General features: G+C 42.7%; 2 protein-coding genes and 1 pseudogene across 6 annotated transcripts; all 3 read left to right on the top strand.

The window, feature by feature from the left end:
* Nucleotides 1–2: 2 nt before the first annotated feature.
* Nucleotides 3–27,010, top strand: LOC115678822 (protein IQ-DOMAIN 31). 2 transcript variants are annotated; one of them, XM_056319234.1, is made up of 7 exons: nucleotides 3–26; nucleotides 23,111–23,243; nucleotides 23,456–23,737; nucleotides 23,953–24,147; nucleotides 24,824–24,901; nucleotides 25,013–26,048; nucleotides 26,595–27,010. In XM_056319234.1, exons 2-7 carry the CDS (start codon nucleotides 23,157–23,159, stop codon nucleotides 26,615–26,617), a joined length of 1,701 nt encoding a protein of 566 aa, XP_056175209.1. In that variant the 5' UTR covers nucleotides 3–26; nucleotides 23,111–23,156; the 3' UTR covers nucleotides 26,618–27,010. The 2 variants fall into 2 exon arrangements, with proteins under 2 accessions (XP_056175209.1, XP_056175208.1); XM_056319233.1 differs by lacking the exon at nucleotides 3–26 and adding an exon at nucleotides 21,953–22,058.
* On the top strand, nucleotides 1,660–7,395 carry LOC115667518 (probable disease resistance protein At4g27220; annotated as a pseudogene).
* Nucleotides 12,239–18,203, top strand: LOC115667513 (probable disease resistance protein At5g47250). Of its 4 annotated transcripts, none has more exons than XM_056319231.1 (7): nucleotides 12,239–12,416; nucleotides 12,507–12,695; nucleotides 12,793–13,504; nucleotides 13,607–14,080; nucleotides 14,380–14,595; nucleotides 14,706–17,900; nucleotides 18,018–18,198. In XM_056319231.1, the coding sequence occupies exons 3-7, from the start codon at nucleotides 12,808–12,810 to the stop codon at nucleotides 18,071–18,073; spliced, it is 4,638 nt and encodes a 1,545-aa protein (XP_056175206.1). In that variant the 5' UTR covers nucleotides 12,239–12,416; nucleotides 12,507–12,695; nucleotides 12,793–12,807; the 3' UTR covers nucleotides 18,074–18,198. The 4 variants fall into 4 exon arrangements, with proteins under 4 accessions (XP_056175206.1, XP_056175204.1, XP_056175205.1 ...); XM_056319229.1 differs by having other exon boundaries at nucleotides 12,507–12,652; nucleotides 18,018–18,196; XM_056319230.1 differs by having other exon boundaries at nucleotides 12,260–12,386; nucleotides 12,507–12,652; nucleotides 18,018–18,196.
* Nucleotides 27,011–27,988: the final 978 nt, after the last annotated feature.

Below are 27,988 nucleotides of genomic sequence, written 5' to 3'. Positions count from 1 at the left end.
GCGTTCGGGGGTAGCGCGCTGGGCAGGTAATTGCAGATCTGGCTTTAGTCTCTAGCTACATTGGCGATTTTCGTTTCGCGGTTTCGAGCTGGAATCTTTGTTTTGTGGGGTTGTGTTTCGGCTTCTGGGTTGGATTCGCTTTTTCGATTTGATTGATTTGGTCGACACCGGTGCGTGGTTAACCTGGGTTTGCTGGGTTGTGCTCTGCTGAGCTCCATTTGGTGTATCCTTGCCTTATTTAGGGGTCACTTGTCTGCTTCTGGTTTCTAAATCGCACGAAAGATAGCAAATTTGTTTGATATGTGCGGCGAGCTCTTCGGTAGATGAGTGATAGTACTGCTTTTGAGCAGTTCTCAGCCCCTATATCCACGTTCTTCCATCTCTGTGGATTCCGTGCCCATATTCTCACGACGCCACTATCCTATTCTCGGACGGATGCTCCTCCAAAAACGCATGCCAGTTGTTCCACGGCCTCAATTGCCTTGTTCCCCAATGACTTCGAACTGGTAACCATATTTCGAGGCTCCATATGTATTCAGTCTTGCTTCTAGCACCTTGACAACTTACGATCATATCAATACTCTTGCCGATCGTTGTTAATCACTCGTCGCCGTATATCGACAACCGATCGAGGGTGAATATCGACGTGTACTAATATCGATGTCGATCTTAATAATTGTCGACAATGCGTCACGTGCACGGTAATATCCATGCATTAGCCCCATGCTCATCCACGCCGACGACTTGGTCATTTTTCGGTGTACACAGATTCGATAGATTGGATATGGCATCTCGTGTTATACAGATATGATTTTCGGGGATTCGTGTGTATTGACATTGAGTCCGAATTCGTATTAGGTTTCTAGATTCACACGGTGTGAATGCTTTCGACGGGAGTCTTGATTAAAGCAACTCGGTGAAAAGTGGCCTCCCTTTTTGTTCCTTGCGTGTTTTCCCACTGCTAATTTCCTTCATTCACACACGCATGAATGTCCGTGTTGAAAGTGGCCCCAAGTCTACCGTTTCGGTCATCCGGAAGGAGGGAGCGGCAAGGACTTGGAATTCGGAGAGCGGACAACCGCGTCCAAAAACTTTCATAGGAATTCCCCTCTTAAATTCGCCTTGGAAAATTCGGGGTCAGGTCGCGTAACATGTCGGTTCACTAGAATTCGTCATCTTATCATAAAGGATCTACGATATTGAATGCGAAAGAATGCGAAAGAATGCGATAGAAATCGAGAATGCAGCGTTATAAATGTACTTTTATCCGGAGTCAAATTACCGGCGGATTTAATCGCTAATTTTCATGAAAATGTGCACGAGGCCTTTGAGCGAAAAATTTAGGTTTCAACAATAATTTTTCTTAAATATTAGCAAGTTAATGTTTCTTTTTAAATCACTCGGGCGAAATTTTAACTTTTTTTAATTGAATAACCATATTTTAACGTTCAATAATAGCTTTCCACCTCATTTGGTACACTGCTTTTTTAAAATCTTTATATAATTAGTACCATTTTGGGCTCCAAAGTTTCTTGGCTGCACTTTCGCATCACTTTCCTTACGGCCGAAAGCTGAAATGGACTCAAAAGCAAACGCCTTTTCTTGAGTCAGGTCGTCGCCCACTCCTTTCGACCCCAAAGAGATGGAAAGACCATTACCGATGCTCCTCTGGATCCACGCTCAATGTGTAAGGGCCGCTTGAGATTCTCCTTCCATGGTGCGTTCTCCTGCTCGGATAATCCAGAAGTTCTCCTCCTTTTTTTTCGAGGAGTATCATCTAATTTTCCTTTGTTAATTTCCTGTGTGTAGATCTAGTGCGTCTCTCTCTACTTGCGCTTTTGTTCCTGGTGGAAATAAGGAGAGAGATCTCTGTACTTTGGGCATACACAACTCAGGTGGTTTGGCTCTGTTAGGAGGAGGATTCAAGGATTCTGCATCGGTATCAAGTCTATCTGGTCAGCTAACTGTTAACATGACTTGGGAATCCTTTGCGTTTCTGTATGCATTTGTTTTTTTTTTATCGATCTCGTCTGTTTCTAACCGTTCTATGCTTTTGCTTGGCATTTGTCTCTGTTTTTCATGTCATGTCGTCTCGGTAGGTAATAGCAAAAAGAATGCCTAAAGAGTTGGATCCATTTCGTCAGTATGTGAAAGCTGTGGAGAACAAGAACTGGAGGTGCGAGTTTTGCGGCAACAAGTATGGCGGAAGTGCTACAAGGATCCGGGCACACCTTGCTGGAGTTCCGGGCAATGGTATCAAAGGTTGTGAGAAAGTTGATCCTCATGTGAGAGCAGAAGCCTTGCAGACATTTAATGGTGAAGGCAGCATGTTGGATATAAGCACGGGAGGCACATCGGGGGAAAGAATAGCTTTTGGCTCGAGTCAAATTATATTCCAAAGTGACGTTGCGTTGAATCCCAATGACACGCACAACTCGAATCAACCTGGGTGCGCGCCACAGCAACCATCTTGCTATTGGCCGACCGGAACCGGCACTGCTTCAGCATGCCCTCAGTATCAAGTGTCTTTGCCTCCTGGTGATATGCCTCTGGATAATCTAGATACCACCCAGCAACCCGATCTATCGAACCATGGGTTTGATGCAGCACGTGGAAATGAAATTGCTTCATCTCTCCAGCAACTTCCGATGTACTCGCCGGCTTCATCGTCTCTTGATCCACGTGAGCTACTGGTGCTTCTTGAGCAACCAACTCATCTTGAATCAGGGAGGGAACAACAAAATTCAGGAGGGCTACCATCATTCCCATATGATCAGGTCCTTGGCGACAGCAGTATGTCAAATAGGCTGCAGGAGCTCATTGGAGGTGATGTTTTACCCACTCCTCTACTCAGTAACATAACTCCGACCAGCATTCCCCAATATTCAAATGAACAATATCTAATAAGCTTTGACGAACAATTTGCAGATGGAATCACTCCAGATTCACCGCAATATTCAACAGGCTTGTCATATCTTCTCCACTCTCCGTCAGAGAATCTTCCCGAATCTCGTGATGTAATTGTAAACACTTCCGAGGAAATACAAACGAATGAACTGCATAATCCAACCGTGGGATCATCGTTACAAATTGATTCATCCCTTGATGTGGACGGTGCAAATCGTTTGCAGGATTGTGGTCAATCGTGTGCAGTGGAAGTGATTCCTGTACGCAGCAACACAAGTCCGACCGACACTGTCCAGCATCCTGGTCAGCTTCCCCCAAGGTGTGACAAGGAAGATGGGGATGATACTCGTCGGTTTCCTGTGCGAACTCCAATGGACATAGATCCCTCCACTGCATCACAGCATACAAGTGACTCTCACATTTTTGAGGCGACAATCGTTGATTCGCTAGTTCCAGAGCCGTCAACAAATACAATAGGCCCATCATCATCACACGGTGTGTCTGGATTATTCTACATTGCTACTATGGTTTCGTTAGATCCATAAATATACCCAGATTATTTTATCGAAATCTAACATATGATGTGTTTTTAAGCAAGATATCAACGGGGGTTCTCCAATCTCCATATGTCCAATATCACTTCCTTTTTATTGCACCGTTTCTTTCATCAAAATATTTAACTTTTGCCCATGTTGATTTTCACTGTAGATATTTGTTTTGCCTGGACCCATGGCTTGATTTGGAAGTCCCAATTGTTGATTGATCTTACAATTGAATATTTTATTGCAAGCAGCTTCGGTGCCCCCTCAATGTCAAAGTGTTCCACATCAATCCATTAATCTCAAGAGAGCACCTCATAATCCAACCGTGCCATTATTATGGAAAAACCATTCAGTCACATGTCAAGCTCTAATGGACATGGATCCATGTATGCCATCATCATCACAAGCTCCAAATAATGCTCCTTCACCTCTTCAGATTCTACCTTGTGGCCCATCATCATTACCAGGTCCATGGTTCTTTACAAAAATTAATGCTTGTGTATAACAATGTTACATTATTATGGGGTAGCAAGAATGCTATCATGAGACTCTAACTAATGAAATTTTTAAATTGCAGACTTAGATAGGAATGAGGGTGCGCCAATGACGAGTCATCCAAACACAGGCAACAACTTTGAAGAGAATATAGCTTTGAAAAGAAAACTAGAACTACTCGATAGATATGTAGCAAGCATAAGGGATGAGTTCGAATTTGCTGCATCTCTTTCCCTAAAGAAGCCGAGAAGGGAAGTTGCGAATTGGTTGGTGACTGTGGATAAGCTTAGAAATGATTGTACTGAAGCAGCAAGTGAGGATTGTTTGCCACTACATCAACAAGTGGATATACTGATGCGTGAAGCAGAAGACCGGAAAAGACAAGGTAAAGGACTATTTGAGGTGAGAGAGACCAAAGTCAGTAAATTGTTAGAAGAAAAGATGGTGGGAGAGGCATTTCGGAGAAATACTACAAAGATTTTGGAGTACCTAGTAGGGAATCAAATATCCCAATTAGGCATTTATGGAATGGGGGGTGTTGGTAAAACAACTATTATGGTGCATGTACATAATAGACTCCTCGAAAAAGAAAACTATGGCAACGTGTTATGGATTACCGTGTCACAAGATCTCAACACACAAAGGTTGCAGGACACCCTTGGGATGGAACTAGGTTTGGGCATACTACAAGAAAAGGATGTGAGGAAACGAGCAGCAATGTTGAACGATTGTTTAACGAAAAGAGGCAAATCTACAATAATCCTCGATGATGTGTGGCAACGCTTTGATCTTAAAGAGGTGGGAATCCCAGTAGGAGCAGATGGAATTAAGTTGGTCTTAACCACTCGATCCTTTGAGGTATGCCGTCAGATGCATTGTCAAGAAATGATAAAAATTGAACCTCTATCTCATATAGAAGCCGAGAGTTTATTTTTGGAGGAGCTTGGATATGAAGTGGCCCTTGATTTGGAAACTAAAGCGGTTGTGAAGTCCATTGTTGAAGAATGTGCAGGCTTGCCACTAGCCGTCATCACGATGGCAAGAAGCATGCAAGGAGTGACCCATGTGTTTGAATGGAAGGATTGCTTGGAGAAATTGAGAGAATCAGGGCAAACGGATATGGAAAAGGAGGTCTTAGTGAAACTAGAATTCAGTTACAATCGCCTTAGTAATCATGAAGTTCGACAATGTTTTTTGTCTTGTGCACTTTATCCAGAAGATACACAGATTGATAAGTTCGAGTTAATAGAACTCTTCATCGACCAAGGATTGATTGGTCAATTGAACACGAGGGAGAAACAATACGATAGAGGCCTCACCATACTGAACAAACTGGAAAATGTTTGCCTATTGGAAGATCATGGGAGTGAGATGAAGATGCACGATTTGATTAGAGACATGGCATTGCACGTCATGAGTGCGACTTCGCTTGTAAAAGCAGGAAAGGGGTTGGAGAGGATACCATCCGAGGAATATTGGACGGATGCATTGGAGAAAGTTTCTCTAATGGAGAATAAAATTGAACAATTTCCCTCGAACATATCACCGAATTGTCCTAAACTATCAACTTTTCTATTGAATGCAAACGAGTGGTGTGATGTGGTCATCCCCAATTCTTTCTTCAAACAATTACAGGGGCTAAAGGTTCTAAACCTGAGTAGATGTTACAACCTAAGAGAACTTCCAGATTCCATTTCAGACTTGGTAAACTTGAGAGCACTATTGCTTAGAGGATGTATGAACTTGCGCCGTATTCCTTATTTAGGGAAGCTCAAATCTTTGATAAAGTTGGATATTTTTTACTGTGTCGAGGTTGAAGCGCTCGAGGGTCTGGAAATGTTGGTGAACTTGAGATATCTTGACCTATCTGGTACACGCATAAAGAGATTACCCAAAGGAACATTGGGGGCTTTGTTAAACTTGCAATATCTTAAAGTCGAGGCAGTAAATGGAGAAGACATTACAGAATTGTGGGCATTGGAGACGCTTGTGTGCCACTTTGAAGATGTGGATGGTTTCAACAAGTTTGTGAGGGTGGTTAGTAAGCAGGGGAATAACGCTCGCTATTACAAGCTCAACGTCAGTCAAGAAGCAACGGAGATTTATATGGAAGTAAGTGGTGATGCTCGATTTGGGAATCGTGAGAGGAGTGTTTACATTGAGACGTGGAGTCATGCTATTGTGAGCGCGGGAGGGGAATGCAGTGGCATTTGTATTTTGATTCCCCAAGATGTGCAGACATTGACATGGATCGAAAATGATCGGTACAACAAAATTGTTTGACATGGGTCCGCTTGAAAACCTTGAGAAGCTAAAAATGGAAAAATGTAAAAACTTGCGGGTGCTCTGTGGAGGGCAAGATGAAGAAATAATCGACATCCATGACTCCCCTGCCCCAACCCCTACCCCTCCCCTCTTCCCAAGCCTTAGGGATTTGAAAATATATGAATGTCCGAAACTGAAGTATCTCTTTGGGCATGGGCCTAAATTCTGCCTTCCACATCTACGAAAGATTAAAATAAGGTACTGTGAGGAAATGGTCGGGATAACGGTTGCAGTTACATCACCACCACAGCATCCGCCCCCAGCCTTCCCTAGTCTAGAAGTGATTTATATTCGGGGGTGTGATAAAATGAAGAGAGTGGTGGAATCTGAGTGGCTGCCCGACTTCCCTAATCTAAGAGAAATTAAGTTATTTTTTTGTGAGAATATGGAGGAGATAATCGGAGGTTCTCTCCCATACATGCCAGTTGAAGAGATTTCTCTCGAATCTCCGGTGCTAGAAGATTGTGATAACATGAGAAAGTTGTTTCCGCATGAGTGGATGCTCCATCATCGAAATCTTCAAACTATCATTGTCTTTGGCTGCCAAGGAATGGTGGAGATGATTAGCGGAGCGGGACAAGGCCAAGAAGGAAGTATAACGACTCCTGTAAACAACGCCCCTTCATCCATCCAATCTTCAATTTCACTTCCAAAGCTGAAGTGCTTGCGGCTCCGCAATCTACCCCAGCTGAAGAGCATATGTGAAGTCCTGATAACTTGCGATTCCATGGAAAATTTGGTGGTGTCCAAATGCCCAGAATTAAGCATGATTCCTTTGCAATTGCAATTACGTGATATTGAGGACCTTCCATATATTAGGGTGGAAGGTGAGGAAAAGTGGAAGACGCTGATATGGGATCATCCCGATGCTCAGGCTATTCTTCAATCTCATCTCCTTTTCCGTGGCAGTACCTGTGTTCTAGAAAGCTAACGCAATTCACGTGAGTAATCGATATAATTTCCTTCATCCCTTAAAAATCGTCATGAAGATGTAGCTCTTCTTTTTATGGTCATGCAGCTATAGAGACTATGATTAGAACTAACACTGGATTTTGCAGAATTAACCACGAGTGGAAGTGAATCCTCCGATGCTGCCTTCGAAGAACTCTGCTGAAAGGTCTTCAGCAAACTCATGTTGCCATATGAATTACTTTCTTCGTATGCCGTACTTCGTTGCCAAAGGGGACGCTATAGTGCGTAATATTTTGAATGTCATCGCATATTTTATTTTTAGTAAATGGAATAAAGTTACATCTAGGACTGTCAAGATGATCCGCGACCCGTATTTTAATTCAAATTTGTGGAAGTGGATCATAAATGGGTCAACATATAATTAAGATATGGGTTTTGAGTTTTAAATTAAAAAGGCCTACAATAAATGGATTTAAATGGGTTTTAAAATGAGCCATTTAACCCGTTTGGGACTCGTTCGTCTCTTCTCTCTCGCTCTTTGCTCCCTCTTGTCTCTTCGTCAAACCGAGCCCCGGACACCTTCTGTTCGCGCTCAGCCTCTCGTTCGACTTGGCAGTCTTGGCGTTCTTGGAGCAGATCACGCCCTTTAGCACCGGGATGAGGGACGCCGTCTCTCGGACGAGCTTGTGCTCGAGAAGCTCGGTCTTGAGGCGCGGCTCGCGCTGGCGGAGGAGCTCGGAGATGTTTGGCGGGCGGGGCTAGACCTGGGCGAAGGAGTGCGGGAAGTAGGCGCTGAAGGAGCGGCCGAATGCCGCCTTCTCGGAGGAGATCTTGGTTAGCTCGGCGACGGCGGCTTCGGCGAATTTAGTCATGGTAGAAAATTGAAGGATCGAAGTTTGCTTTGCCCTCACACGCATCGCGAGCTCACAGCTCCAATCTATGATTCAGTAGATCGGATATGGCATTTTGTGTTATACAGATATGGTTTTCAAAGATTCATGTGTGTTGACGTTGAGTTTGAGTTCGTATTAGGTTTCTTAATTCCCTGTCTGTGACTCCATGAGCAAGCTTCACGTTGTTTCTCTTCCATTTGTTAATGATGTGTATGTTTGAAATTCGGGCCAAGGGTAGGCGCTTTGTTCAAAATTGCATTGTTGCAGTTTATTGATACATTTAAACATCTGGAATCGTCCTATTATTGAGAATAAATTGAAATCAAACCGTTGATATTTTAGAATCGCTTGCATTGGTCGTGAGATTCATGATTTTTGTTCAACTAAGCCCTCTCTGATAAATATGGGAAACCTGTAAGTGTGATAGGTTGAGAGAGAGTTGAGCGCCTATAATGCGTTTGATGAAATTCCTAAGTTAGCAGCGTGCTTGGCTATTGATTGTTTGTTCATAGCATGTGTGCTTGGTTGTTGTTGATGATTGATATGTATTCATAATCCACGTGGTATCGCTGCTTTTTTTTAGTTTGGATTATTTCTTATTCAACCATGAGATTTCCATAGATCAAGCTTGCTTTGTTTTTTCTTAAGCCATTTTTCTGGGTTTGGAAGGTGGGTTCTGAGAAGATGGCCAGTATAGGAAGACAAAATTGCTTGGACTCTTTCTTGGGTTAATCTGACTTTGCAGTTCAGAGAAGATGACTAGAGCTGGACAATGAAATTTGTTTCAACTTTGTCGTAATTGCCTGCCAAGTGTTCGTGAAAATTTCTCAAAGGAATGTTACTTGAGAGTTTGAAAGTTTCAGCATATAGTTCAAGTCGGTTGTGTAAATCAGAATGTTCATAAAGCCTCCCCGTTTCAGCATCTAGATCTATTTGATACTTCGCACTGTTCCAGTTGCTGGTTAGTCTGGGTCCAAATACTTGCTCGTCTTATGCATGCAACCATATTCACATGGAGAGCAATCTATGGTGCGGTTTTGTTTATCAGTATATTTAACCCAAAACCTGTCTATATTTAACCCAAAACCATAGCCCGATATTGCTAGGGCCAAACTTTCACCACTGCCTTCACGCCGATGTTCATAACCCAACCCGAACTCCCTCACTAACTCAACGAGCCGGTTCATGGAGCCGCTCATTCTTCAAAGACGATAATTTAAGGATAAAAATGCTAAAAAAAAATGGATGTCGGGTTTGGTTGAGTATGGATAAGATATGGGTCGGGTCGAGTATGGTCAAGAAATTTACATTGCAAATAAATGTGTCAAAACGGGTTAAACGAATCAATTTGGATCGGATCATTTATGACTCGACCCAAGTCACCTATTTGACGGGAATAGGGTACACCATGGGGCAAGAGGTAGGGTGTGGTGGGGCTAGCATTAGCCTTGCCCTGTCCCATTAATCCGCTTTGTTTGTGTAGTTTTTATTGTATATAAATAAAAATAAATATAGATATGAAAAGGACTTTTAAGAACAATCTCTTCTTCTTACGAGCCTTGTATTTACGGGATGTCCAAGTTTGAAAGTTTTCTAGGTAAGCAACGTGGGACAATTGTTTCTCATGTATTCCGTCTTCAAATTGTTTCGCATCCACAACTTGTGATATTTGGAGCATGTTTGACTCAATAAAATCAGTTCGTGAGATTATTCTTTTTCAAAACCTACCCATGAAGGCATTTCTTATTATTACTCTTTTTACATAATTATTGTAATAATAATAATGAAAAATGCCAAATATAATAAAAAAAACGAATGCCAAATTTAATGCGGTTCTCCGCGAGGATTCGATGTCCCGAGAAGAGAAAACTACATCGGTCCTCATGGGGACGGGGGCATGTTTTTCGTCCCTTCACGTGCTCGTCCCTAGGAATTACATGATTTGAGAGTATTATTATTAGGGTTAATACCACGAAAAACCCTAAACTGGTACACTTGTGATACATTTACCCCAAACTATTTTTTTGACCATAAAAAATCCCAAACTGGTACACCTGTGACAATTTTATCCTGAACTATTTTTTTGACCACCAAAAACCCCAAACTGGTACACCTGTGACAATTTTACCATGAACTTACCACAAAAAACCCCAAACTGGTACATATGTGACAATTTTACCATGAATTAAAATTTTAATATTTTTATTTTTATTTTTTTTCGAATTTTTATTTATTTTTTATTCTTTTTTTTTTTCATTTTCAAACTCCCGGGGAGCCGTGGAGGCGAGGGCGACCTCGTCGCGCCGCTCGGGCGAACCGGCTCGCGAGGGCGACCGCTACTCGGGTCGGCGACGGGGCCGCCCCGGCGCCGGGCGCCACGCCCGCCGGCGAGGGCGGCCCTCGCATCCGGCGAGACGCCCCTTCGCCCGACGCGAGGGTCGTCCGAGCCGGATCCGGCGAGGCGACCTGCTCGCCGGCCTGGGAGCTCGCGGGGCCTCGAAGGGTTCGCCTCGCCCTCGCCGACGCTGGGCGGCGGGCAGACGGCCGCGGCCTCGCCCGGCGAGCCTCGCGAGCGGGCGCCCGACATCGGCAAGGGCGGCCCTCGCTAGATCCGGCGAGGGCAGCCTCGTCGGATTTGACGAGGGCGGCCCTCGCCCGACACCGGCAAGGGCGGCCCTCGCCGGCTTCCGCCTCTGGTCGGTTGCCGGACCGGCGACCGGCCAAAGGTTGAAGGTGAAGGAAAAAAAAAGAAAAAGAAAAGAAAAAAGAAAAAATTCAAAAAAATAAAAAAATAATATTAAAAATTAGTTCGGGGTAAAATTGTCACATGTGTGTTTAGTTTGGGGTTTTTTGTGGTATGTTCAGGGTAAAATTGTCACAGGTGTACCAGTTTGGGGTTTTTTACGGTAAAAAAAATAGTTTGGGGTAAATGTGTCACAAGTGTACCAGTTTAGGGTTTTTCGTGATATTAACCCTTATTATTATCATAATACATTTGGCACACGTTTCAAGTGACCATTACTATTTATTTTTAGATTTTTTCTTTTTGCAAATCTTGCGGTTTCGCAATGACTTTTTACAAATGTTAGGCATTTGAAACTCTCGCAATCTATAGCTCTTCACTTGCAGATTCACATATCATTTTTTTCATAAATTTTTAAACTTTGAATAATATTTTATACTCCAGTGGAGAAAATAAAAATACAATTACTTAGACACGAATTGCGTAATCTAATTATTCGGATCAAACATATATATATTCGATGACTCAACGTGATAATAATGACAAAATATTTTATTCGCGTAATTCCAAAGATCTCGTTGGAATACAACGGCAATAACATGTGTAGACGGTGGATTCTCAAAGTAATCCATCATTTTTCCATCGGACACATCTAATCTTCAAAAGCAAATCCCATGATCCCCTAATCACAGTCCACGTGGAAATACTAAGCAAAAAATATTATTGTTAAAAAGTAAAAAAAAAAGTAAAGAAAAAAATGGAGAGGCGAGAGTCTTTATTAAAGCAACTCGGTGAAAAGTGGCGCGCCTTTTTGTTCCTCGCGTGTGTTTTCCCACTGCTAATTTCCATCATTCACAAACGCATGAATGTCCGTGTTGAAAGTGGCCCCGTGTCCACCGTTTCGGTCAACCGGGAGGAGGGAGCGGCGAGGACTTGGAATTCGGAGAGCGGACCGCGTCCAAAAACTTTTATGGGAATTTCCCCGCTTAAATTTGCCTTGGAAAATTCAGGGCCGGGGTCGCGGTCGAGTAACCGGTCGGTTCACAAGAATTCGTCATCTCATCATAAAGGACTTGCGATATTGAACGCGAAAGAATACGATAGAGATTGAGAATGCGGCATTATAAATGTACTTTTATCAGGAGTCAAATTACTGGCGGATTTGATCGCTAATTTTCATGAAAATGCGCACGAGGCCTTTGAGCGAAAAATGTAGGTGTCCCGATAATCTTCCTTAAAGATTAGTAAGTTAATATTTCTTTTTAAATCACCCGGGCCAAATTTTAACTTTTTTTAATCGAATAACCATATTTTAACGTTCAATGATAGCTTTCCATCTCATTTGTACACTGCTTTTTTAAAATCTTTGTATAATTAGTACTATTTCGGGCTCCGAAGTTTCTTGGCTGCACTTGCACGTCGCTTTCCTTACGGCCGAGAGCTCGAATGGACTCAAAAGCGAACGCGTTTTCTTGAGTAAGACCGTCGCCCACTCCTTTTGACCACAAAGAGATGGAAGACCATTACCCTGCAGTCCTCTTGATGCTCCTCTGGATCCATGCTCAATGTGTAAGGGCCGCTTGAGATTCTCCTTCCATGGTGCGTTCTCCTGCTCAGATAATCCAGAAATTCTCCTCCTTTTTTCGATAAGTATAATCTAATTTTCCTTTGTTAATTTCCTCCGTGTAGATCCCGTGCGTCTCTCTCTACTTGTGCTGTTGTTCCTGGTGGAAATAAGGAGAGAGATCTCTGTACTTTGGGCATACACAACTCAGGTGGTTTAGCTCTGTTAGGAGGACGATTCAAGGATTTTGCATCGGTATCAAGTCTATCTGGTCAGCTAACTGTTAACATGACTTGGGAATCCTTTGTGTTTCTGTATCCATCTTTTTTTTTATCGATCTTGTCTGTTTTTAACCGTTCTATGCTTTTGCTTGGCCTTGTCTCTGTTTTTCATGTCATGTCCTCTCGGTAGGTAATAGCAAAAAGAATGCCTAGAGAGTCGGATCCCTTTCGTCAGTATGTGGATGCCGTGGAGAACAACAAGTGGGAGTGCAGGTTTTGCGGCAACAAGTATAGCGGAAGTGCTACAAGGATCCGGGCGCACCTCGCTGGAAAGCCGGGCTATGGTATCAAAGACTGTGAGAAAGTTGATGATCGTGTGAAAGAAGAAGCCCGGCAGACATTTAATGGTAAAGGCAGCATGTTGGCTGTAAGCACGGGAGGCACATCGGGGGAAGAAACGGAAAGAACAGCTTTTGGCCCTAGTCAAATTGTATTCCAAGGTGACGACGCGTCGAATCCCAATGACACGCAGAACTCGAATCAACCCGGGTGCGCACCACAGCAACCATCTTGCAATTGGCCAACCGGAACCGGCACTGCTTCAGCATGCCCTCAGTATCAAGTGTCTTTGCCTCCTGGTTATATGCCTCTGGATAATCTAGATACCACCCAGCAACCTGATCTATCGAACCATGGGTTTGATGCAGCTCTCCAGCAACTTCCGGTGTACTCGCCGGCTTTATCTTCTCTTGATCCACGTGAGCTACCAGCCCTTCTTGAGCAACTAACTAATCTTGAATCAGGGAGGGAACAACAAAATTCAAGAGGGCTATCATCGTTCCCAAATGATCAGGTCCTTGGCGACAGCAGTATGTCAAATAGGCTGCAGGAGCTCATTGGAGGTGATGTTTTACCCACTCCTCTACTCAGTAACATAACTCCGACCAGCATTCCCCAATATTCAAATGAACAATATCTAATAAGCTTTGACGAACAATTTGCAGATGGAATCACTCCAGATTCACCGCAATATTCAACAGGCTTGTCATATCTTCTCCACTCTCCGTCAGAGAATCTTCCTGAATCTCGTGATGTAATTGTAAACACTTCCGAGGAAATACAAACGAATGAACTGCATAATCCAACCGTGGGATCATCGTTACAAATTGATTCATCCCTTGATGTGGACGGTGCAAATCGTTTGCAGGATTGTGGTCAATCGTGTGCAGTGGAAGTGATTCCTGTACGCAGCAACACAAGTCCGACCGACACTGTCCAGCATCCTGGTCAGCTTCCCCCAAGGTGTGACAAGGAAGATGGGGATGATACTCGTCGGTTTCCTGTGCGAACTCCAATGGACATAGATCCCTCCACTGCATCACAGCATACAAGTGACTCTCACATTTTTGAGGCGACAATCGTTGATTCGCTAGTTCCAGAGGCGTCTACAAATACAATAGGCCCATCATCATCACACGGTGTGTCTGGATTATTCTACATTGCTACTATGGTTTCGTTAGATCCATAGATATACCCAGATTATTTTTTCGAAATCTAACATATGATGTGTTTTTAAGCAAGATATCAACGGGGGTTCTCCAATCTCCATATGTCCAATATCACTTCCTTTTTATTGCACCGTTTCTTTCATCAAAATATTTAACTTTTGCCGATGTTGATTTTCACTGTAGATATTTTGTTTTACCTGGACCCATGGCTTGATTTGGAAGTCCCAATTGTTGATTGATCTTACAATTGAATATTTTATTGCAAGCAGCTTCGGTGCCCCCTCAATGTCAAAGTGTTCCACATCAATCCATTAATCTCAAGACAGTACATCAGAATCCAACCGTGCCATCATTATGGAAAAACCAATTAGTCACATGTCAAGCTCTAATGGACATGGATCCATGTATGCCATCATCATCCCAAGCTCCAAATAATGCTCCTTCACCACCTCAGATTCTACCTTGTGGCCCATCATCATTAGCAGGTCCATGGTTCTTTACAAAAATTAATGCTTGTGTATCACAATGTTACATTATTATGGGGTAGCAAGAATGCTATCATGAGGCTCTAACTAATGAAAATTTTAAATTGCAGACTTAGATAGGAATGACGGTGCGCCAATGACGAGTCATCCAAACACAAGCAACAACTTTGAAGAGAATATAGCTTTGAAAAGAAAACTAGAACTACTCTATAGAAAAGAAGCGAGCATAAGGGATGAGTTAGAATTTGCCGCATCTCTATCCCTAAAGAAGCTGAGAATGGAAGTTGCGAATTGGTTGGTGATTGTGGATAAGGTTAGAAATGATTGTACTGAAGCAGCAAATGAGGATTGTTTGCTACTACATCAACAAGTGGATATACTGATGCGTGAAGCAGAAGACCGGAAAAGACAAGGCAAAGGACTACTTGAGGTAAGAGAGACCAAAGTCAGTAAATTGTTAGAAGAAAAGATGGTGGGTGAGGCATTTCAGAGAAATACTACAAAGATTTTGGAGTACCTAGTAGGGAATCAAATATCCAAATTAGGCATTTATGGAATGGGGGGTGTTGGTAAAACGACTATTATGGTGCATATACATAATAGACTCCTCGAAAAAGCAAACTATGGCCACGTGTTATGGATTACCGTGTCACAAGATCTCAACACACAAAGGTTGCAGGACACCCTTGGGATGGAACTAGGTTTGGGCATACTACAAGAAAAGGATGTGAGGAAACGAGCAGCAATGTTGCACGATTGTTTAACGAAAAGAGGCAAATCTACAATAATCCTCGATGATGTGTGGCAACGCTTTGATCTTAAAGAGGTGGGAATCCCAGTAGGAGCAGATGGAATTAAGTTGGTCTTAACCACTCGATCCTTTGAGGTATGCCGTCAGATGCATTGTCAAGAAATGATAAAAATTGAACCTCTATCTCATATAGAAGCCGAGAGTTTATTTTTGGAGGAGCTTGGATATGAAGTGGCCCTTAATTTGGAAACTAAAGCGATTGTGAAGTCCATTGTTGAAGAATGTGCAGGCTTGCCACTAGCCGTCATCACGATGGCAAGAAGCATGCAAGGAGTGACCGACGTGTTTGAATGGAAGGATTGCTTGGAGAAATTGAGAGAATCAGGGCAAACGGATATGGAAAAGGAGGTCTTAGTGAAACTAGAATTCAGTTACAATCGCCTTAGTAATCATGAAGTTCAACAATGTTTCTTATCTTGTGCACTTTATCCAGAAGATAAACAGATTGGTAAGTTCGAGTTAATAGAACTCTTTATTGACCAAGGATTGATTGATCGATTGGATACGAGGGAGAAACAATACGATAGAGGCCTCACCATACTGAACAAACTGGAAAATGTTTGCCTATTGGAAGATCATGGGAGTGAGATGAAGATGCACGATTTGATTAGAGACATGGCATTGCACGTCATGAGTGCGACTTCGCTTGTAAAAGCAAGAAAGGGGTTGGAGAGGATACCATCCGAGGAATATTGGACGGATGCATTGGAGAAAGTTTCTCTAATGGAGAATGAAATTGGACAATTTCCCTTGAACATATCACCGAATTGTCCTAAACTATCAACTTTTCTATTGAATGCAAACGAGTGGTGTGATGTGGTCATCCCCGATTCTTTCTTCAAACAATTACAGGGGCTAAAGGTTCTAAACCTGAGTAGTTGTTACTACCTAAGAAAACTTCCAGATTCCATTTCAGACTTGGTAAACTTGAGAGCACTATTGCTTCGAGGATGTGTGAAATTGCGCCGTATTCCTTATTTAGGGAAGCTCAAATCTTTGATAAAGTTGGACCTTTGTAACTGTTTCGAGGTTCAAGCGCTCGAGGGTCTGGAAATGTTGGTGAACTTGAGATATCTTGACCTATCTAATACAAAAATAAAGAGATTACCCAAAGAAACATTGGGGGCTTTGTTGAACTTGCAACATCTTAAAGTCGAGACGGTAAATGGAGAAGACATTACAGAATTGTGGGCATTGGAGACGCTTTTGTGCCGCTTTGAAGATGTGGATGGTTTCAACAAGTTTGCGAGGGTGGTTAGTAAGCAGGGGAATAATGCTCGCTATTACAGGCTCGACGTCATTCGAGAAGCAACGGAGATTTATGTGCAAGTAAGTGGTGATGCTCGATTTGGGAATTGTGAGAGGAGTGTTTACATTGATACGTGGAGTCATGCTATTGTGAGCGCTGGAGGGGAATACAGTGGCATTTGTATTTTGATTCCCCAGGATGTGCAGACATTGATAGCGATCGAATACGATGGTGCAACAAATTTGTTTGACATGGGTCTGCTTGAAAACCTTGAGAAGCTAAATATGATAAACTGGAAAAACTTGCGGGTGCTTTGTGGAGGGCAAGATGAAGAAATAATCGACATCCATGACTCTCCTGCCCCTGCCCCTGCCCCAACCCCTACCCCTCCCTACTTCCCAAGCCTTAGGGATTTGAAAATATATCAATGTCCGAAACTGAAGTATCTCTTTGGGCATGGGCCTAAATTCTACCTTCCACATCTACGAAAGATTGATATAAGTAATTGTGAGGAAATGGTCGGGATAACGGTTGCAGTTACATCACCACCACCACATCCGCCCCCAGCCTTCCCTAGTCTAGAAGTGATTTCTATTTGGGGATGTGATAAAATGAAGAGAGTGGTGGAATCTGAGTGGCTGCCTGACTTCCCTAATCTAAGAAAAATTACGGTATTCTGTTGTGAGAATGTGGAGGAGATAATTGGAGGTCCTCCACCATACATGCCAGTCGAAGATATTTCTCTCGAATCTCTAGTGCTAGAAGGTTGTGATAACATGAGAAAGCTGTTTCCGCATGAGTGGATGCCCCATCTTCGAAATCTTCAAACTATCGAAGTCATTGGCTGCGAAGGAATGGTGGAGATGATTAGCGGAGCGGGACAAGGCCAAGTAGGAAGTATAATGACTCCTGTAAACAACGCCCCTTCATCCATCCAATCTTCAATTTCACTCCCAAAGCTGAAGCACTTGTGCCTCCGCAATCTACCCCGGCTGAAGAGCATATGTGAAGTCCCAATAACTTGCGATTCCATGGAAAGTTTGGTGGTGTTCAATTGCCCAGAATTGAACATGATTCCTTTGCAATTGCAATTACGTGATATTAAGGACCTTCCGTATATTGAGGTGGAAGGTGAGGAAAAGTGGAAGACGCTGATATGGGATCATCCCGATGCTCGGGCTATTCTTCAATCTCATCTCCTTTTCCGTGGTAGTACCTGTGTTCTAGAAAGACAACGCAATTCACGTGAGTAATCAATATAATTTACTTCATTCCTTAAAAATCGTTATGAAGATGTGGCTCTTCTTTTTATAGTCACGCAACTATAGAGACTAGGATTAGAACTAACACTGGATTTTGCAGAATTAACCACGAGTGGAAGTGAATCCCCCGATGCTGCCTTCGAAGAAGTCTGCTGAAAGGCCTTCAGCTGCTATTTTAATTATTCAAGCATGCTTTCCTGCAAACTCAAGTCACCGTGTGAATTACTTTCTTCGTATGCCGTACTTCGTTGCCAAAGGGGACACCATAGCGCGCGGTATTTTGAATGTCGTCGCATATTTTACTTTTAGTAAATGGAATAAAGTTACATCTAGGACTGTCAAGATGATCCACGACCCGTATTTTAATCCAAATTTATGGAAGTGGATCATAAATGGGTCAACTTAAAATTAAGATATGGGTTATGAGTTTTAAATTAAAAAGGCCTACAATAAATGGATTTAAATGGGTTTTAAAATGAACCATTTAACCCGTTTGGGACTCGTTCGTCTCTTCTCTCTCGCTCTTTGCTCCCTCTTGTCTCTTCGTCAAGCCGAGCCCCGGACACCTTCCGTTCGTGCTCAGCCTCTCGTTCGACTCGGCAGTCTTGGCGTTCTTGGAGCAGATCACGCCCTTTAGCACCGGGATGAGGGACGCCGTCTCTCGGACGAGCTTGTGCTCGAGAAGCTCGGTCTTGAGGCGCGGCCCGCGCTGGCGGAGGAGCTCGGAGATGTTTGGCGGGCGGGGCTAGACCTGGGCGAAGGAGTGCGGGAAGTAGGCGCTGAAGGAGCGGCCGAATGCCGCCTTCTCGGAGGAGATCTTGGTTAGCTCGGCGACGGCGGCTTCGGCGAATTTAGTCATGGTAGAAAATTGAAGGATCGAAGTTTGCTTTGCCCTCACACGCATCGCGAGCTCACAACTCCGATCTATGATTCAGTAGATCGGATATGGCATTTTGTATTATACAGATATGGTTTTCAAAGATTCATGTGTGTTGACGTTGAGTTTGAGTTCGTATTAGGTTTCTTAATTCCCTGTCTGTGACTCCATGAGCAAGCTTCACGTTCTTTCTCTTCCATTTGTTAATGATGTGTATGTTTGAAATTCGGGCCAAGGGTAGGAGCTTTGTTCAAAATTGCATTGTTGCAGTTTATTGATATGGAAAAAAAACAGCTAGAATCGTCCTGTTATTGAGAACAAATTGAAATCAAACTGTTGATATTTGGGAATCGCTTGCATTGGTCGTCAGGTTCGTGATTTTTCTTCAACTAAGCCCTCTCAGATAAATCTGTGAAACTTGTAAGTGTGATAGGTCAGGAGAGAGTTCAGCGCCTATAATGTGTTTGATGAAATTCCTAAGTCAGCAGCGTGCTTGGCTATTGATTGTTTGTTCATAGCATGTGTGCTTGGTTGTTGTTGATGATTGATATGTATTCATAATCCACGTGGTATCGCTGCTTTGTTTTAGTTTGGATTATTTCTTATTCAACCATGAGATTTCCGTAGATCAAGCTTGCTTTGGTTTTTCTTAAGCTAGTTTTCTGGGTCTGGAAGGTGGGTTCTGAGTAGATGGCTGGTATAGGAAGACAATATTTCTTCGACTCTATCTTGGGTTAATTTGACTATGCAGTTCAGAGAAGATGACTAGAGCTGGAAGATGAAATTTGTTTCAACTTTGTCGTACTTGACCGCCAAGTGTTCGTGAAAATTTCTCAAAGGAATGTGACTTGAGAGTTTGAAAGTTTCAGCATATAGTTCAAGTCAGTTGCGTAAATCAGAATGTTCATAAAGCCTCCCTATTTCAGCATCTAGAATATATTTGATACTTCGCACTGTTCAAGATGCTGGTTAGTTTGGGTCCAAATACTTGCTCGTCTTATGCATGCAACCATATTCACATGGAGAGCAATCTATGGTGCGGTTTTGTTTATCAATAAGTTTACGACCCAAAACCAGAGTTCGAACTCGTTTCATGATTTATATATGGCCCGGGCCAAACTTTCACCACCCCTTTCACACTCCTGTTCATGACCCGATACTCGAACTCTCTCACTAACTCGACGAGTCCGTTCTTGGAGTCGCTCATTCTACAAAGGTAATAATTTAAGGAGAGAAAACGCTAAAAAAAATGAATCCCGAGTTTGCTCAGGTATCAATCGGATATTAGTTAGGGTCGAGTATGAGTCAAGAAATGTGCATTGCAATTAGATGAGTTAATTTGGGCTGGATCATTTATGACCCAACCCCAATCTTGCCCTACTCACTTGTTTATGACCCAACCCCAATCTTGCCCTACTCACTTGTTTGACGAGCCTACGGATACACTGCGGGACAAGAGGCAAGGTGGAGCTAGCATTAGCTCTGCCCTGTCCCATGAATCCGCCCTGTTTGTGTAGTTCTTATTGTATATAAATAAAAACAAATATAGACATAAAAAGGACTTATAAGAATAATCTCTTCTTCATACGAGCCTTCGTTTTCACGGGAGATGCAAGCTTGAATGTTTTCTAGGTAAGCAACGCGGGACAATCGTTTCCCATGTATTCCGTCTTCAAATTGTTTCGCATCCACAGTTTGTGATATTTAGAGCTTGTTTGACTCTACAAAATCAGTTCATGAGTTTATTCCTTTTCAAAACCTGCCCATGAAGCCATTTCTTATGATTACTCTATCATTTCACATAATTATTGTAATAATAATAATTAAAAATGCCAAATATAATAATAGACGAATGCCAAATATAATACGGTGCTCCGTGAGGATTCAGTGTCCCGAGAAGAGAAAACTACCTCAGCACCCATCTCGGCCCTAACAGGAAAGGGGGGCATGTTTTTCACCCCGCCACGTACCCATCCCTAAGAATTACGTGATTTGAGAGTATAGCTATCATAATGCGTTTCGCGCATGTTTATAGTGACCGTTACTTTTTTAGTTTTTGACTCTTTTGTTTTGCAAATCTTGCAGTTTACGTAATGACTTTTTAAAATTGTTAGGCATTTGAAATTCTCTCAATTTATAGGTCTTCATGTGCAGATTCACATATAATTTTTTTCATGAATTTTTAAACTTTGAATAATATTTTATACTCCAACAGAGAAAATAAAATGCAATTACTTGGGTAATCCAATTATTCGAGTCAAACTTACATATATATATTTATATGTATGTATATTCGATGACCACGTTCATCCAGCGCGACAATAATGACAAATCTTCTATTTGCGTAACTTCAAAAGATCTCGTGGTAATACAACGAGCAATAACATGCACACACAGTGGACTCTCAAAAGTAATCCATCATTTTCCACCGTACACATCTAATCTTCAAAACCAAATTCCATGATCCCCTAATCACAATCCACGTGGAAATACAAAGCAAAAAAATATTATTGTTAAACAAAAATTTAAAAAAAAACAAAGAAAAGAAGAAAAGGAAATGGAGAGGAGAGGCCGACGGATGACCATAATGCCCCGACCCGATCTGACCCGGCACCCGACCGAGGCAGTTGACGCCGGTCATCATCACCACCCACGCGCTCCTCGCCGCTGCGAATCTCCGTCCTGACCGAACTCCTCGGCCCACTCGCAGCGACCATCGCCTCCGCGACACGCTCTCCCACGCGCGCCCCCCCACGGCAATCCTCGCCGCGCGTGCCCTCCACGCCCTTCGAAGCGCGAGTCGGGCGGAAGTGAGTCCACCCCCGCGGCGAAGGGGCAGACACGTAAATTCGCGCGGTGCCGTCGGACCGAAGAAGCCGAACACTTTGCGCCGAAGTAACTTGCACTTTGGTGTCCCGAAACAAAAAGCACACACTTTAAAAGCACCGGGCTGTCGTTCCCCTGCGCTCGAGCCCAGATCAAATCCGCCGCAACCGCCACGCGTCGTGCCCCGGTTGGCCTGTTCCGGCCGGGGGGCCCGCGGCTAAGGCCATCACGCGGGGAAGGTCGCGGGAGCACACCGGGCTTACCGTGAGCGCGAGGCCACCTTAGGACCGCTCCTTTATTTATTGATATTCTTTTCAAAAAATTTCAGTAGTAACTCCACCAGCTTCACTGAGACATAGAGGGAGAGAGAAGCGAAAGTGGGGCTGATGCTGCAGCTAGATCGCAGGCTTCCTTGATTTGCAAGCTCAGCCATTCATGGTACCACTCACTCACTCCCCTTCTTTATCTCTGCGTGCACGCGGTTGTATAAAACGTTCTTGGCGTCAAAAATGGTGGTTGCGGCGTCTTTCTTGATTTTGGTTGTGGCTTTGTATCAGGAATGCTAGGTGGTGCTGGTGGTGCGCTCTGGGGTAGCGCGACGGGCAGGTAAGTGCAGATCTGGCTTGGTTTTCAGCTGCATTGGCCATTTTCGTTTCCGGGTTTCGAGCCGGAAGTGTGCGGTTTTCCGGGCTTGTGTTTCGGCTTCCGAGTTAGATTCGCAGTTTCGTTCGATTGATTTGGTCGTCCCCCGGTGCGTGGTTTGACTTGGGTTTTGCTGGGTTGCGCTCTGCCGAGCTCCGTTTGGTGCGTCCTTGCCTTTTTTTAGGGGTCACTTGTGTGTTTCTTGTTTCGAAGTCATTTCGATGTTGCCTGAGAGATCACCAGGACAGGTGCATTTGTTGGTTGGTCTGGGGTGATTAAATTTGAAATGAGAAACTGTGCTTGTGAGAGGTGGACCTGTTTTAAGTTCGGCGGCTTTAGACCCATTAATAGAATAGGGGCAAAGATGGTGGCGGCCCTGCAAAAGAATCGACAGTCCTCGAAGGGCATGGCGATTAGGTTGCCATCATTCGGATCCGTTTTGAAAGTGGAAGGGAGTGCAGAACGAATTGATGTAGGTCATGGTGATGGGTGGAGATCTAGTATGTTCCCATTTTTAACTGTGTCAAGTGTCTTACAATATGTGGCCGCTCAGTGAAATCGACAAAGCAAAATGAGCAAAGCTTCGAGTCAGGATTTGGGATTTGTTTTAAGGTCAAGCGGGAGTCGGGATTGTAGTGCTGACAGTCCTAGTAGGTCCCTGTTTTGCACGCTAGTTTAAATTTCTCGACCATTATTCTTCGTGATGAGTAATTTGGTTTGTTCTGGTCGTCTTGTTCAGTGATGAGCAGAAACGTCAACTTTTCCAGCTGGGGCTTTTCCTTTATGAAAACCGGCATGTATCACAAATATTTCTGCACGCCTGAGCTGTTTTACTTCGAATTGTGCAGGAGCTAAGGTTCAGGTTATTGCTGCATCGGTTCCTGCCTTCCTGCCATGGGTAGAGCTAAATCACCTGGAAGATGGATCAAGACATTGTTATTTGGGAAAAAAACATCAAAACACAATGTTAAAGAAAGAGAGGTATTCTTTTTTGCTACAACAAATCCTGTAACTTCTTAGTTAAACTGTTGAAAATCCTATTTCCTTATGTTCCAACTTTCTTGTGTGTTTTAAATAAAAGAATGATAGTTACACGTCAGTTCCTGCCACAAACTTGTGTTCTTTTCATCTGACTAAAGTAACTTGGTTATTTCTTCTCTTTTGAACTTTTATGCCGCTACCATACTGTGCAGAAAATTACAAATGACGCAGCGGTCCTGGTTGGTGCTAGGGCACCTGAAGCTGATTATCATGTGGTTTCTCAGCCTAATACTGAAAGTGATGATTGGAATAGCAGGAAACAAGAATCAGAGAGAAAGAATGAGGAAATTCTACTCCAAGATCGAGGGATTGAGACCGACGAGGACATGGACATGGCTCAACTAAGTATAACTCAGGATGCACCTCAAAATCCAGAAATAATCAGGCAAGAGATAGCAGCAACAAAGACGCAAGCTGCTTTCAGGGGTTATTTGGTATCTTTTCTGACATTTGTCTTCTCTACTCATCCGGTCATCCCTACTGTCTGTAGACATTCGTTGCAGTTGAAGAATGGATAACTATCTGAATATGAAACGTAGTCTGGATTCTATATAGATTATTTATTCAATAAAACTTCCTTTATTTTTAATAGTCACTGTTTATTTAGATAAGGCTTGTTTATGGATTTTGTTTTGCTGTCATGATGAAGGCTCGCCGTGCATTCCGAGCTCTCAAGGGCATCATTCGGTTGCAAGCACTTATCCGTGGGCATTTGGTTCGGAGACAGGCAGTTGCTACTTTGTGCTGCATGCTGGGAATAGTTAAATTGCAGGCACTTGTTCGAGGGAGAAATGTCAGGCAATCTAGCATTGGGCTTGAAGTACACAGGTTACTGATATCTCAGGTACTTCAGGGTGAAGCAATGCCCGTAACGGATGATAGAATAGCTCCTTTTCCTTCATTTGGATATGTCTTTTACTCGTGACAAAAATGGATCCTATCGGACTATACTGTTTCTGGGGCTTTATGCCTCACATGCCTTGGAGTGGTTGGCTTTAATAACCAGTATAGACAAAAGAGAAGTTAACATAGTGTTTATCAGTAAAATTGACGTGTCATGACAGTCAGATTAAAATCTTTGTTATCCTGTGAACTGCTTGGATCATTCACTCTAAGATATATCTGCCTATTTCTGACTTCGCATTGCTGAATGATAATATGCCAACAGTCTTGTATAGCTGTACATAATTATAGCAAACAGTGATGTCTGCAACTTGCTTCTTTGGGTGTCTGCTACTTGTTTACTGTCTTGTCACTTCTCAGGTTAGTTGGAGGTACTTTAAGTTGTCTTTTCTTTGAACAGTCATGTGTGACACAAGTGCCTGCTTGGAAGGATTTAACTGTATGTGCGTGTGAGAGAGAGAGAGAGAGAGAGAGGAGGAAGGAGGCCGGGGGGGGGGGGGGTGCGGGAGAGATATGCTTAGTACATTACTTTTGAATCTCCTCTGCTGCCTTTTTATTTTTCTCCTGCGTTCATGATGATAGATGACTGACTTACATCCTCATAAATTATCTGACAGGGCATGTCTGGGGATTCTGCCAAAGTTGATTTAAGTACTCAGCTTGCCAATTTTTCTGCAAATGCTTTCATTCGAAAGGTAATACGGCATCATGTATAGCATTGAATTGCAAGTTTGCTTTTTTCAAGTACTCTTGTGATTTCGTTCCCATATGCTCTCCATTTGAGCAACCACTGCATGATGTTGTAGCTTGTTGCTTCATCACCAACTGTCATGCCTCTGCACCTCAATTATGATTCTGCGGAACCAAATTCAATTCCGAGTTGGTTAGCATGCTGGTCAGCGTCTGTTTTCTGGAAACCAGTTCCCCAACCGAAAAGAATCTCCAAATCTCAGAAAAAGCAGGGTTTCTCTCAAATTTCAGAAACTGAAACTCGTAGGACGAAGCGTGGTGTCCAGAAAACTCCTGCTTCCAATGTTGACACAGCGCACGCAACCACAGAGATGCCCAAACGCAATGTACGGAAGGTGTCTGGCCATTCTACGGATCCTTCGCAGGATAGTCCACAAAATGAGATCCAAAAGGTCAAACGGAGTTTGAGAAAGGTCCATAATCCTGTTTTAGAGAATACTGTAATCCAGTCTGAAATTGGAAGTGTAAAGCCCAAGGACAGTTCGGAAAGGCCATCCATCACTAGAGGAGATGATGTTTTTGAGCAGAACAACAAAACTTCTGATGAGAAAATGGAGAGTGAGACAATCTTGACCTCATCAAATTTGCCTGATGCAGAAAAGATTCAGGAACCATTGGAAATAAATGACAGAGCTGATATTCCTTTTGATGGTCAAGCAGTATATGACTCAAATGCTTCAATGGAGAACGATGTAGATGATGACAGCGGTCCTGTAACGAATGGGCATCAGGAACCCAAAAACCAAGAAGTCGCCATCCAGAGGGATGATCCAGTGAGCAATGAGCAACGTAGATCAGGCCGTAAGTCTTCCACACCCTCAAAGCAAGAATATGAGGAGAATGGCTCACGTAGCAGTCCAGCGCTTCCAAGTTATATGGCAGCAACTCAATCTGCAAAGGCCAAACTGAAAGCGCAAGGTTCTCCGATGTTTGGGCAGGACGGGGCAGAGAAGAGTAATCTGTCAAGACGTCACTCTCTACCTTCCCCAGCTAACAGTAAAATCAATTCTCAGTCACCGAGAACCCAGAAACCTAATCAGGGAAGTGGCAAAGGTGGAAATAAAAGCGACAGATCATCAAGAGATGCGAATGGTATGAAACTATGAATTACTATTTATTTCTTTGACAACTCGAGTAGTTTGTTTCTCATTCTGTTTTGTTGGAATGCTGGATTTGATTGAAGGATAGATGAAGCAATTTAAAGAATGCTTGCTCTCAACTCTCTTTTGGAACTACATATTTTCTCTGTGTAAGGCAATCCTATCAGTGAAGTTGGCTGTGTACTTTCCAAATCTTTTACCTAAGTGAAATCACATTATGCTAGTGAAGATGGCAAGGGAGAAGTGGTCCCAAATGCATGTCACCCTTACAGACTTAAATTTTCATGATATTTGCTTGGTTTGATAAGAAGGATTTCTAGAGAAACTAATCTTGCAATCTTCTCTTATTGTCCTTTACTGATCTATGTGAAATCAGCCTGTCGAAAGCCAGGTGAATAGTAAAGATCCTAGGGAACTCCCCCCCACCCCCTAAACACTTATCTGAATGCATGGATCATTAAACTCCGAAACTAGAAATCTTTTCTTTTTGGTTCCTTAGCTACTTATCTGGGATAGTAATTATTGTTTAATTTCACAGGAAAGGCTGAGTGGAGAAGGTGACTTTCAGAAACACTGCGGTTCAAATCTAACTTGAGGAGCAACATTGTGTGCAGATTTCGGTTCGTGTTCTCTGGTGTAAGAAGTATTAGTTCTGAAGCTTGATTCACGGCGTCTGGTTTCCTGGTTCTCTAGACTTTTGAGTTGGATTTGTTAGTGCAGGTAACATCATGGTTTTTGGAGTCTCACCATGTTAAATGTCTCAAATTAGTGTTGAACTCATTATTGGTCTGTACTATGGTGCTATACATTGCATATTTGTATAGTTGTGCATCTGTTTAGCTACCTCTGTTGGTCTGCTGATGTTAGGCATCGCGAACATTTTCGTCTGTAACGTGTGGCATGGCTTGATGATTAATTCTACTGATGTTTCTATTGTGCTTGGTTTATTCGAAATTAGATTCTCTTTTCACCTGTTAAACATTCTTTGCTTGCAAAATCTCGTGAGAAGTCCGGACTTAGATCCTTGTAACAGGCAATGTCGATAGGACATCATTGGGGGCATATGACTCCGAGCGGGGCATTAAGTTGGGTCGGGAGGCTCTTGTAGCGAGGTCCACCCCTCGGTTACCTTTGTCGGATGATGTAGAAATTTTTTTTTAGTGACTTTTCATGCTTAGAAATCTTATTGGATTAATATTGTTGTTCGATGATTCTATATCTATCTTCATCGTTAGTGTTGTGTTATAATATTTAAATATTAAATCATGCATTTATCTAACAATTTTTGGAACAGTTGGTCTTGGATCCATAAAACTTCAATGTTCTGTTTGTTTCGCAAAAAATCAATAATTCAAAAAGCATTTTCTTAAAAAAGTATCGTTTATATCGTTTACAAATATGAATGGATAAAAATTATTTTCATCGTCCTTGAAAATATTTAGACATAAATTGTCGTCGATAATGAAAAATTTTCCATTGACGAATTATCTTGAGTGATCATGTTTAGAAAAATATTTTTTCAAATTATTCATTTTCCGTGAGACAAACAGAGCTTAATGCAGGAGATTCACGACAATAACGACGAGTCTCTCCCAATTTTCATTTTTCTTTTGTGCGTGCTCGCTCCTTTTTTTGTTTAGTTTTTCTAACTTTGGAGTATCTTTTAGATTTACATTTACATTTGAAATTTACTCATTCGCAAACATTTGCCTTTTCAAAATTAGGGCACCTTTCATGCTACATAAGCCTACGTGTATAAATTCTATGTGTGCATATATTCAAACGCATGGAGTTAGAGACAGCTGTCTAAACCGTATCTTCTGAGATTTCTGTTCTTTTTTAAGCAAATCCGGTCAAACAATTGAAAATTGCACTAAGATCAAACCCTATCCTCTTGAGATTTTCAAGTTTTTCGTCCAAAGAAATTCTTGA

Source organism: Syzygium oleosum, unplaced genomic scaffold (genome assembly GCF_021117445.2).
Source record: "Syzygium oleosum isolate NSW1041296 unplaced genomic scaffold, Sole_v2.1 Sole_v2.17, whole genome shotgun sequence".
In the NCBI taxonomy this organism is placed as follows: domain Eukaryota; kingdom Viridiplantae; phylum Streptophyta; class Magnoliopsida; order Myrtales; family Myrtaceae; genus Syzygium; species Syzygium oleosum.
Note: the sequence above shows the minus strand (reverse complement) of the source record. Positions and strands in the feature narration are given on the sequence as shown.

Excerpts from the sequence above, each read along its gene's own strand:
- LOC115678822 (XM_056319234.1), top strand. The coding sequence starts at position 23,157 with ATGGGTAGAGCTAAATCACCTGGAAGATGGATCAAGACATTGTTATTT. Across the intron at positions 23,738-23,952 it reads CTGCTTTCAGGGGTTATTTG|GCTCGCCGTGCATTCCGAGC; the intron begins GTATCTTTTCTG and ends GTCATGATGAAG. Across the intron at positions 24,902-25,012 it reads CAAATGCTTTCATTCGAAAG|CTTGTTGCTTCATCACCAAC; the intron begins GTAATACGGCAT and ends ATGATGTTGTAG.
- LOC115667513 (XM_056319231.1), top strand. The coding sequence starts at position 12,808 with ATGCCTAGAGAGTCGGATCCCTTTCGTCAGTATGTGGATGCCGTGGAG. Across the intron at positions 13,505-13,606 it reads GCTGCAGGAGCTCATTGGAG|ATGGAATCACTCCAGATTCA; the intron begins GTGATGTTTTAC and ends AACAATTTGCAG. Across the intron at positions 17,901-18,017 it reads AGAAAGACAACGCAATTCAC|AATTAACCACGAGTGGAAGT; the intron begins GTGAGTAATCAA and ends TGGATTTTGCAG.